The sequence below is a fragment of the Salvelinus namaycush genome, chromosome 3 (genome assembly GCF_016432855.1).
Source record: "Salvelinus namaycush isolate Seneca chromosome 3, SaNama_1.0, whole genome shotgun sequence".
In the NCBI taxonomy this organism is placed as follows: domain Eukaryota; kingdom Metazoa; phylum Chordata; class Actinopteri; order Salmoniformes; family Salmonidae; genus Salvelinus; species Salvelinus namaycush.
In genome coordinates this window covers 79,889,284-79,901,417 of record NC_052309.1, presented here as the reverse complement: position 1 = coordinate 79,901,417, position 12,134 = coordinate 79,889,284, and the positions used below count along the sequence as shown (strand labels likewise).

The window sequence follows — 12,134 nt, the reverse complement described above, 5'->3', positions numbered from 1 at the left end:
TTTGTTAACATGCTAAGCAGTTGCAAAGGAGCTCAAAAGAAAAATTAGCTCAAATGCTTGTCCGTGATGAGATTCAAACATGCAACCTTTGGGTTGATACACATTTGTGTTATATATACTCTCCTTTCGTTTTTGCCTTAAGTAACCTTTTATCTTATGTCTTATTAATATATTATAATTTGAGTGTCCTGGATTTTCGTTTACTATGTTATGTCTAGTCTATGAGACCAGCCTGATAAAGCTCAATTTTGCTGCCTTCTACTGACAGATAGCTGAACTGATTATCAGTCTGGTGTGAGTTCACAGTATATTCACATTTCCTCACCTGATCTGATCTCACAAGATGCCCCTGTCCTGAAATTGACATCAGCCTTATTTCATAGCAACAATAATGCTATTATAGACTGACAGAGGATGCAGGCATTTATTCAAGGCATGGCAGTGGCAGGTTAGATGTGTACATTAAAATGCTTTCAGTTTTGGCACATTTAAAACCACATTTACAAAATAGTATTTATAATTCTTTTGAATCAATGAACTGCATTTATTTAGTTGAAAGCTGATTTCCAATGTACCCATAATGAAGCATACTGTTTTTGTTGTAATCGTATGTGATATACAGTACATAATAAAACACTCAAAGGTAGTCTAACTGTAATGATGAATGATATGAATTACTGTCATACAACGACAATGTTGGATCAACTCACGTCTGCAATTTTCATGATGCTTAAAAAACCTTTGGGTAAAAATAAATTAACCAATTTTCTTCCATACAATTGCGAAAGCATCAGATAACAAAAACACAGGATATACATTAGCTACATACATTATTTACAGAAATTAAAAGCACATCTTCTAAAATCTCCTCGTCCTTTCCTGTAGGATGACCAAATATTTCTTATTCAAAACACTATGCATAATGTCCATTTCTATTGCCAGTATGGTATTTTTGTGACCTTGTAATTTTTTGCTACAATCTAAATGACACAAATTCTTAATCCAGAGCACGAACACAAAACAATCTGCAAATTTCAAGGTTATGGGACTTTGTTGAAACAATTGTTTTGTTCACTCTTTGTAATTATTAGTGTTGAGAATGTTTTTATAACACAAGTTTTAGGTGTTTGAGTTTTAAACTTCAGTGTTCTACTTCCCTAGAGTGACATGAACCTGTGGAAAACATTTTTATGTCTCTACGTGCAGTTTGAAGGAAGTTGCTAACTAGCGTTAGCGCAATGACTAGAAGTCTATGGTACTTGGCTCATGAAACTACCTCTAACTTCCTTCATACTGGATGCAGAGATATAAACATGGTATTCACAAGTTCCTTCTGACTCTGGGGGGGTATACAATAACACTTCACTGTAAGTTACTTTTCAGAATCACACAGTGAAAGTATGATAGCTATCAAATATTGGTACATCTCGACTTAACAATTCTTTAAGTTAAGAGACAAAATAAGAAAACAGCTTGTGCTCAGAACAGAAATCTAAACATTTCACTTTTGTATCATCTCATTGACTCCAGAGTTAAGAAAGACAGCAACACTGGCTATGTTACAGTAGTCTGGTTTTAGATCTAAGTACACATGACATTCATACTACTTCTGCAAAGGGAATCCTACACAAATAGCATGGTTTTATTTATTTGTATACATTTCAGACTAAATTCATTCACTGCACACAGATATGTTTTGTTGGTGTAATATATCAGTTAGAGTATCTAAAAGACGCATGTAAAAATCTAGTATTTTTTCCCAAAAATCTGTACTACTGTAGTAAATGAGGATAGGGTTACAACGTACTAGCTGTGAATACTGGAGAGAGAACACACGATACTGAAGAGCTGAAACCAGGTTTGAGGAAGCAGGAAAGAGGAGGTCCCAGTTAATTCCATGTATTGCCTCCTGTTTCCCCTCTACCCTGAGAACTCCTGTCTGTGATACATGTCTGGATCATAGTATTTGGTGACCACCACTCTGTTGGCAAACTTGCGGCCAGTGAGGGCCTGCATGGCTTTCTGACAGTCTACAGCAGAAACGTACTCCACAAAGATCTGAAACAAAAAGAACCATCAACCTCATCAGAATCCAAATAGCAAATACATACATGTTACTTCAACAACAATTCATACTTCATGTGGTGTATTACACTTTTTTATTTTGTTCAGACCAATTACTTATGTTTAACAACAGGGAAGAGCAGTCTCATTCTGTATTGAATAACCTCAGTTCAACCTTTTACCTTGCCACAGCCAGGGACCTCCACTCCATGGACAGGCCGGGGAATCTCCATGGAGCGCACGCTGCCGTACTTGCAGCACTCCTCACTGATGTCCTCCAGGATCTCCTCGAAGTCCTCGTCATCCACCAGCTCCTCAGGCATCACCATGTTGAGCAGGCACAGCACCTCCGTGGGCAGCCCAGAGTTCTGAAGTCCCTGCAGCCCAGGCACCTGCAGCGTCACCGGGGTCTCGATGATGGCAGACTAGGTGGGAGGAAGGAAAACAGGCCAGACAGACTGCTGGTACTCACATTTGTTTCTTGCAATTCAAAATGCACAAGGAAACTGCGCTCACCGGATTGGCGTTTTTGGCCCCCACACTTGCTCTCTGGACGATGAGCTTTTTGTCACCCAGTTGCATGCCATTGAGCCCAGCCACCGCCTGACAAACATACACAGAAACTTTTCAAATATGGAATAGAACCTTAAAAACAAGATTGATTTGACACCAAAAAATGATAAACCATAACCATGAGAAAGCATAGCTTTTGCTCATCCGTACCTGATCAGTCGCACTGATGTCAACATATTCACAAAAGGCATAACCTTTGGATAGTGACGTGGCACTGTCCTTGACAAGGTTGAAAGCTTTGAGTGGTCCGAATGATGTCAAGAGCTCCTTCACCTGCATCAGAGATAAAGACAAGCAGAGGCATAAGCAGGGTAATATGAATCCATCACATATTCTACTGAATGAATTCTAAGCCTCCATTTAATAGTCATGAGGAGAGAAATCATACCAAGGTGAATGGCCTGGAGAAGTGCAATAAATGACATGGTCAAAGAAAACAAAATATTTGTATCTTGTATTAAAAAAATAAGAATAATTGTAGAACGTTTATCAGTTTCAGTGTGATGAGATTAAGATTGCTTAATTACGAAGCAAATCAATTGTTTGTTAATAATTTGTTAATAATTTGTATATGCATACAACGGCTGATGTTTTACAGACGAACTCTATTTAAGTATGACATATACTAAATCCACAATAATCCAGGGAAACTATATGAGATTTTTGAAAGAGCCCTGAATGACTGATTTTCTGTATGACAAAACATTAACAGGTACAGATAGACAGAACAGGATTAACAAACTTTGTGAAATGTATTTCATTTTATTCATATTTTACCAGAAATGCATTTACTTAACAATAATATAAAGTTATTAAACAGTAATAACACAAGTTGTGCTGAAAATTGAGCACTGACTATAAAATCCAACACTTATATTTGTTTACTACTTCACCTGAGCTATGAAAATTATGAACCCATCATCAAAGTAAACTGATTGGCTATCACTTCATCTACAAAATGCACTTGTTTCATGACAGTACATCATGTTAACAGTCTTCACTTTATTTTTAAGCCTGAGAACCACCCCAAAACCTAGCATTAATCGGGTATCTGTTTATTTTATCCCACCCCTAACTAATTTAGTCCTTAACGCGTTTCAAAAGAGTGATGGGAGAGAGAGAAAGAGTAGCCAGGAAGGGAACCTGCTGGCTAGGAGTGTATCCGTGGGAGGAACGGAATGTCTTACTTGCCTTGTGTTACATGTTGGCATGGCAGCAGTAGATCAGTACTACTGAACAAATTATGAGCGCAGACTTAACGATCTTACAGGCCCCTAGCTGGGAACAAAGTGGGGGAACAAAAATGAAAGAGCTGTGAGTATCAAAGCAGTAGCAGTGACTGCAAGAGTAAAAAAGAATAAGAAAATAAACACCAGGGTACAATCAGGGTACTGTTTAGAAAGAAATCAGGAGGAATGGAAAGTTAGAATCCAATTCATTTAGTGCACAACAACATTGCAGAACTATGCCGTTTCCCAATCTCTCTGGAACTTGGAGTGAAGATGTAGCACAGTCAGGGCTTCATATGTTTGGTGTGAGGAATCATGGAATACGGTTGTTGGCAACCATTTGACTTAACCAGGAATTTTACTCAAGCCTGCATATTGTGATATCTAGGACATGTTACCTCGCTGCATCTTATGAACTGGACTTTGCTTACCTTTGTCAAATAAGCATGGTTAAAATGAGAAATTAGCATACAGCTGAACAGTTACACTTTTCACTCACTGGAGTAGTGATAATCAAGCCTATTAACCCACCCATTCATATACTTATAGCTCCTGCTAGCAGGTGGTCACGCATTTATCCCATTCAAAAGTATGTTTTCATGGGACCATTAGTGACTATAAACTACTTATCTGATAGAGATACTATTGTTATCTCTGAAATCAAGTGAACAAGATTGAAACTGGGTTGATGATTATGCATAAATAATATGTGTAAATATTAATTCACAATTTAGTTCAGTCATGAAATCACTAGCTGAGTTTTTATTCAAACACATTAGAGCGATTCATGGAGTGAAAAATAATGTGTTCACATTAACTAATGCTAATGAATAATGCTAATGAAATGTAATCTCATGATTGCTAACAGAAGTGTAACAACAAACTGCATAAAAGGAGGAGTTACTGGCATCTTCACAAATATCAGACATAAATACTACATTCATATTTTGATTTCCATACAACACTGGCCAAATTGTAGACACAATGAAAACAGAACCTGAAAAAATATGAATTTTAAGAAAATTGTAATTCAATTGAAGGTCAATTATTCAATGTTTTTCAAACAGCAACTTCTCCTTTGGGTAAGGTGTACATTGTGCTTTGCACAAAAGCACTCTCACACCTGCAGGGTGTGACTGAAGCAAATGCTGTCAGTGCTGAATGGGTTAGTTCTTATAAGCATCTCTACACTACTAAACGCCTGCCATGGACTTAGGGTCAGGGAAAGAGCGTCAGCTACAGTTAAGTTCATACTGTCTACTTTAGGCCAAATGTTATTCCCATTGTTACTCCCTAGTATGTTTTATTCACGTGTGCCTATAAGCTTTATTTATCTCACTGTATCTCAACCAGTGGCGGCTGCTGAGGGGAGGACAGCTCATAATAATGGCCGGAAAGGAGCAAATGGAATGGCATCAAACACCTGGATACCATTCCACTGATTCCGCTCCAGTCATTACCACAAGCCCGTTCTCTCCAATTACGGTGCCACCAACCTCCTGTGGCCTCAGCATGGTTGTAAGTGTAAAGGACAAAGGTCACTTCTCCCCCACCCAACCAGAACAGAATACTGTAAGTCTGTCACTTCAGTGACCAGTTCAAGAAAGTAATACAAATGAGAAGGGTAAGGTATGCTTGTGTTGTCAATGTGAAATGACTGTTTGAGTGAAGTACCTGATCATCATTGAGATAGTTGGGTAGGCCTCCAATAAACAGTTTATGTGGGGAGTCTGGTACCACTGTGGACACGACGCCTACAGAGACAAAAACAACAATAAACACGTTCAACTGCAATATACCTGTACTGTAGCTGACATCTACTGGTGCTATGAATGTGAACTACATAACTAAGAAAGCATGTGGCCACTGTACAAACCTGGGACATGAAAAGCAGGTTGCTCTGAAATGCCAGGTAGGGGCCGGTAGTCATGTGGTCGTCTTATCTTCAACGACTGACCTTGGAAAATTATTCCATCGAAAGCCATGGCCTGTGTGGTCTCATCGACAGACCGGAACTGGAGAGGAAGATGCCAAACAGGGAGTTAGACAGTTTAAGTAAGTTATGCAAGGCAACTAATGTTACACACCAACATATACAGAAGAGAGAGGGCACAAGGCAACCTACCTCTAGGAATGCAAAGTTTTTATCCTGATTTATCTGCACAGCAAGCACAGGGATGCTAGAGGCTTGCGATAGGCCTGCAAGCCTCATTTGGGCATTGAAGAACTCTGTCATGGACTCCTAAAAACAGAAATAAATAAAGGAAAAAATAACAGCTGAAACCCATACAGTAACTGCAAAAATACCTTGAAATACGATGTTGTCACTTCAATGTGCAAGACAACGTAAGTCCTCTGGGAAGTTTACCTCTGTCACACCAAAGGGAATATTGCCAACATAGAGACGTCGAGCCTGCCTAGTCATCTGACTGCCAACTATGGGTACTTGGGTGGGTGTTACTGCCAACCCACTCGTGGCAGATGATGCCAGCAGGGCTATTGTGGGTATCTGCCCAGTCGCTGAAGGGAAAAGTAGAGAGTAAGAGAAACTTCACACAACCTTAGTAACTGGCACTGTTCTTGACAATGAATTCTTACATGTATGAATTTAACAGGAAATAAATAAAACAGGGGAACATTACAGTGGGATTTAGCCACTTAACAGGCAAAGAGAAGCTAACAGATACCTTGCATAGCTTTGTACTGCAATGGTGTGATGTGTTCAAAGCCAGGGGGAGGCACATCCCAGTATCTGCATGTCCTTTTCGTCCTTGTTCTTCGTGGAGAATAGCTGAGTAAACAGAATACATGTTGGCTCATTGTTGGCAAAGGTAACACTGAAAAGGCAATACCTTAGTATACCTGACATGCTGCTTTCTGTCATTGAGTGGCTCCAAGTACTGTACCAGGGGCTAAATACTCACCTGTGCTTCTTGTGATCCCGCGAGGTGCTCCTCTGCTCCCGGCTCTTCCTGTCTCTACTGCGGCTTCGCTTCTCTCGGCTCCGGTTGCCCCGGTCTTTGCTCCAGCTGCGATGTTTCTCACTGCGGCTCTGAAACCCACTGCCGCTCCTCTTCTTGCGTCTCTCCTTCTCTCTCTCTATGTAGGTGGGAAGAAAAAGGATGGAACATAAGCCAAGCTTTTGGTAGCTATATACAATCATGTTTCAGCATCATTCAGCACAATGGGTCACTATAATACACCTGACATACCTAACATGCAGAGAGGGGTTGTAATAAGCTAGTATGAACTCTTGAATAAACTTAATTTGATCGGAGTAAAATACACAGAAGCTGCTTCCAGCTATGTGAATAGATTTGACAGAAATGAGTTCATAACATTCCAGTGGGATGCTTATTATGGACCAAGATATAGCTAACCTACCTGCAAGCTGACCAAGCAAACGAAATTGATCAGTCAGTCTGGGATAGCTAGCTTGATTATCTTGGTAACTAGCTAGCTAACTATAGCTGGCTAGTGCAATAGATCAGTGAGTGCATCTAGATATCTGGTGCAGCTATAGTTAGCTAGTTAACTAACTATCAATTTAGCTAGGTAACGTTAGAAAAGCTAATTCACTCGAAATATAGCCATGCCATGTTTGCTAATCAATAAATTAAGTGGCTAATGGTTAAATTAGCTAGCTAGTCAAATAAGCTACATCTGCATACAGCAGGACTAGCTCTTCTAGCAAAGCTATCTAGCTAACTTGACAACTAGCCACATAACCACAGCATGCTAGTTAGCTAGCTAATGTTAGTTAGCTATCTAAAAGCTTCTAGATAGCTAGAACCATTGCAACACATCCAAAATTGAAGGCTGAAATAAAATGGGAAATCACCCTGTCGGTTCTCGCTCAGCTGTTTTTCGAATTCCTCAAAATCAGCCATGATTAATGCAATATTTTAAACCGATGATATTCTGTATCTGCCTTGACGGATCAGACTTGGCTGTCCAGAGTCCAGCTAGCTGTAATTGCACAGTACTGTAGTAGACGGCTCCATGGATTTTTCCACTCGTCCAGGCAAACTGCTTGCGCTACCCATTCCACAGAATGATAGAACATAGCTACACAGTAGCAACCCAGATGAGAGAGTAGTCAAACATTCCAAGAGTGTGCAGATCAGGGAATATCATAGAAACGACGCGCAAGGGGAGCGTTCAAGAGCAATCACACTTTGTACGTAGAGCAATCACACTTTGTAGAGTTTTAGTCAATCCTGTAATCGTAATCAATATGAGAAACTGAATGCCACGTGAGGATTAATTAGTAAAAAGATGAGAAGATAGCAACATGTTTTCTCTACAACACTTATAATAAAGTTTATTTGATACAGGTTGGAGATGGAGACATTGGGTCAACATTTGGCATGGAATAAGACAGCTCAAAGAAGCTGTGAAGCTGACAGAACAGTGCATGTGTGTGTATGCAGGGCTGGACTGCACATCTGGGGCCGATGTGCCATGAGACTTAGAGAAAATCTTGCAGTTTTAAAGCATTTTTTTTTTTACTATTCTATATATTTTGCCATGGCTAATGACATGTTAATTTGCTATCTGGGGGGCCCTCAACCGATGTGTTCATAATATGCTATCTGGGGGGCCCGACCTCCAGGTTGCTCTCAACGCCCCAAAATAAAACAATAATATTAACTTTTATTTTGGGGGGAGGGGAGGGTTGGAGTCCCCTGGAGGCCGGGGCCCCATGGCACGTGCCCTGCGTACCCGTTCGGTAACCTGGCCCTTTGTGTGTATGTGTCTGTCTTTCTGTCTGTCAGTCAGCCAATGACACCCGGCCAGGACAGTATTTGCACATTTTGTGTTGAGACACAGGGAAACTTGTTACTGTATAGTTCCATGTTCTGATTTCATTGTAGTTGTGTAGGGATGGCAGGATAACATCTATGATTACGGTCTTTTTTTTTTTTTCACATTGTGTCTTTATCGCATATGTTTCATTCATGTTATTCTTGGATCTATTAAGTTTATCTTGGAATTGTGCTGATGTTACCGTAAAGCTTTTGAAAATAATGTTGCTATAGTATTTTTTAGATCAGGGTATATTTGGAGCCTCCCTTTGGACAGACACACACTACAGTACATGGTAAACTGTGGCTTAAGTGCTATTACAACACCCAGTAGAACAAATACTGTGGACCAATCACACTTAAACTGTAATAGGACAAACTGGGATTGTCGTAGGTGGTTATTGCAAAGATATAGTAATCTGAGGAGAGAAAGTTACTGTAAAGTGACTGTATCTTATACTGCATGAATGAACTATGAAATGTTGAGTCACCTTGACTGTCTGACATATTCGGTATGCTTCACATTGACACTGTCCTAACTGAAGATGGGTTTCACTTTGTCCTTTGTGATAATTTGAGGTCATGTATCAAGGAGTATGTTTAGCTCCTTCTGATGAAACAACCAGACAGCATTTATTAGAGTGATAATAAGCTATATCTTTTAACTTGCTATGTCACTACAGTACATGGTCAATATCTGTCTCTTCTGTTTCTATTTCAGAGTTATAAGAGTAACTAAAGGCTTAAAGGCCCAGTGCATTCAAAAATGTGATTTTTCTGTGTTTTATATATATTTCCACACTATGAGGTTTGAATAATACTGTGAAATTGTGAACATGATGATAACGCCCTTTAAGTGTAAGAGCTGTTTGAAAAGACCACCTGAAAAATCAGCCTGTTTTGGTGGCATGGAGTTGTGGCCTGCCTGGTGACATCACCAGTTGGTAAATTAGTTAATAGACCAATAAGAAAGAGAGCTCCAACACTCTCAGCCAATAACAGCTAGTTTTAAAATTTCTCCTCCAAATCTGATCACTCCCAGACAGTCCTAGCTAAATTCTTATTTGATAAATTGCCCTTTTCTAAAAGCATTTTTTCTCTTATTTTTGACCATGTTAATTGAAAACAATCACAGTAACGTACTAATTGTTGCCCGGAAATTATTTGATATTGAGATCGAAACATCTGCATTGGAACTTTAACGGTTGTCTTTAACAGGGTCTTTTGGATACCAAAATCATGGACCTGGAATATCTGTTGGTATGAAATACATTTTTGAGAATGTTCAATATTCTCACTTTGATTATATAATCACCCATAGAATTTGAATTGAATTTTTATTCTATGTATCACTTCTCATCCATTAGTCAATCCATTGATTATTGATTCATTTCATCATATCATATAATGGACTGTAGACCAACGTGTATTTCTATAAGAATGCACTGCATACTTCTGAACAATACATTTACTGCCTGTATTTTTAATTCAAAACTATCCAGTTTTCTCACTAAACACTAAAACATGGCACTATATGCTACTCAAAATTATATTCCCATTGGTCTTTTCCAGAGTATGGACCCAGCTGCAATTCTGCTGGTGCCTGTTGTGGTGGTGGTAACAGCAGTGGTTATTTTCCTGCACAAGTCTGGTGCTCAAGTTCTTGTCCACAGCAACGGTACGCAACAAGGTGGTCGTGATAACAGACAGTCCTTAACAGGACTGGGAAAGGGTAAATCCTTTGTTTTGATTTTGAAAAACAAAGCTCAGATATGAATGAAGTGCACGTAGAAAACTGTTATTACATTGTTACTAAAACAGTATTCTATCTGTAAATGTATTAATCCAAACCTTTGCAGAATGTGAAAAGTTGTTTCACGAGGGAGGAGCTAGAGTCACCCTTTGCGGAAAAACTTGGGAAAAACTTGAAGGTTTTGCTGATAACCTGACTAGCGCTGCAGACCCTAAATTAGTAAGTATGTCATAACTCTTAAACCCAACAGAGCAATTATATGGTCTTTATATGCCTGATACAAAGTTTAGTTTTATTAGCATTTATATGAATATGCATAAATTGTAAAGTGATCATGAATATCCTAAAGATTAATAACCATATATTACGATAATTTGGTCCTGCATCATTGTGAAATCCTCTTTCCCTTTCCTAGACCTTCCCTCCTAAACTTGTGCTGGTGGATTTCGGTGACATGAACAGCATGCCAGATATGATCGCAGAGACGCTGGAGTGTTATGGCTGTGTGGATGTGCTCATTCTCAAAAGCAGCCTTAAAGTCAAGGCCCCAGTACAGAGCACATCACTGAAGATGGACAAGCTAGTTATGGACAATAACTACTTTGGCCCTATCACAGTGGCTAAGGGTACTATATCACAACAGAGCATAATTGAACTCAGTTAAAAGGAATTTGAGTTTGAGAGTTGTGTTACATTGGTCCCTTCTGCAGGTTTTCTGCCATCCATGATGTCGAGGAGGACTGGCCATGTGATTCTGGTCAACAGCATCCAGGGCAAGCTGGCTATGCCTTTCCATGCCACTTGTGAGTTCAGTCATTTTCATACCGACAGTAGGCCTACTTCTGAATGTAGTTTGACGAAGTTTGAATTAACAGGTATTCAGATGTACAGTATGACTTCCCTCAATAATGAAAACATTGTATGAGCGGGAGATCAGGGTCTGAATTTGAATTTCAGATGCTGCCTCTAAGCATGCGGTCCAAGCCTTCTTTGACTGTCTGCGCCTGAGGTCCAGGAGTATGGCATCTCTGTCAGCACTGTCAACCACACCTTCATCATCTCCCCTCCACCTGGGGAAAAGACCAAGAAGTCCATCTGGTCAAGTAAGCTGCTGTCTCAGTTGATGATCTTAAAACTGTGTGTTGTGTTGGTCTGACTACTCTAGCCAACCTTATTCCCCCCCCCCCCACAGTCTTCTCCAAACAGAAGGTTATGGGCATCACACCAGCAGAGGCTGCCAATGAGATCCTGAAGATTTTGAACAGCAAGAAGAGAGAGGTGGTCATGGCTCACTCCCTCCCCAAGATGGCCATCTATGCCAGATCCCTTTCCCCAAATGTATTTTTCGCTGTAATGGCTGCAGGACTGAATAATGCTGCAGGAGTGAATAATATTGCAGCTTTAGCAGACTCAGAGGAGCTGTAGTCAACATAGCATTGGATTGGCACTGGATTCTGGATACACACCACATAGAACTGGGGATAAGAGGATGTGTTGTGCCAACACTTATTACTGTCAAATATGGAGGACCAGCTGAGACCGGAATGAAAAGAGAAGAAGACAAAACGATTATTGAAATGTTAGAATGTTTTCAATGCTGAATGGACACAGGTGACTGAAAAATACGTTGGAAAAATGTTTACTTGGAAACTAAAATAACTTGGGTATCTCATAAGGTACACAACTTGCGTCAGAAGAACTGTCATA

The 12,134-nt window shown here is 39.8% G+C and overlaps 1 protein-coding gene and 1 pseudogene across 1 annotated transcript; one reads left to right on the top strand and one right to left on the bottom strand.

Moving 5' to 3' along the window:
* Window positions 1-416: 416 nt before the first annotated feature.
* On the bottom strand, window positions 417-7,873 carry LOC120040024 (splicing factor U2AF 65 kDa subunit-like). The gene is made up of 11 exons (XM_038985342.1): window positions 7,708-7,873; window positions 6,791-6,965; window positions 6,554-6,657; window positions 6,235-6,386; window positions 5,992-6,108; window positions 5,743-5,881; window positions 5,541-5,620; window positions 2,788-2,910; window positions 2,581-2,667; window positions 2,247-2,489; window positions 417-2,058 (listed from the first exon to the last, which is right to left on the bottom strand). Exons 1-11 carry the CDS (start codon window positions 7,754-7,756, stop codon window positions 1,921-1,923), a joined length of 1,407 nt encoding a protein of 468 aa, XP_038841270.1. The 5' UTR covers window positions 7,757-7,873; the 3' UTR covers window positions 417-1,920.
* A 2,376-nt stretch (window positions 7,874-10,249) lies between these two features.
* Window positions 10,250-12,068, top strand: LOC120044641 (annotated as a pseudogene).
* Window positions 12,069-12,134: the final 66 nt, after the last annotated feature.

What these genes read in the sequence shown, in the direction of transcription:
- LOC120040024 (XM_038985342.1), bottom strand. Translation starts at nt 7,756, where the DNA reads ATGGCTGATTTTGAGGAATTCGAAAAACAGCTGAGCGAGAACCGACAG. An exon ending in AAAACTTTGCATTCCTAGAG is followed by an intron (nt 5,882 to 5,991) that starts GTAGGTTGCCTT and finishes CTTCCTCTCCAG; the next exon opens with TTCCGGTCTGTCGATGAGAC. An exon ending in ACTATCTCAATGATGATCAG is followed by an intron (nt 2,911 to 5,540) that starts GTACTTCACTCA and finishes TCTCTGATGCAG; the next exon opens with GTGAAGGAGCTCTTGACATC.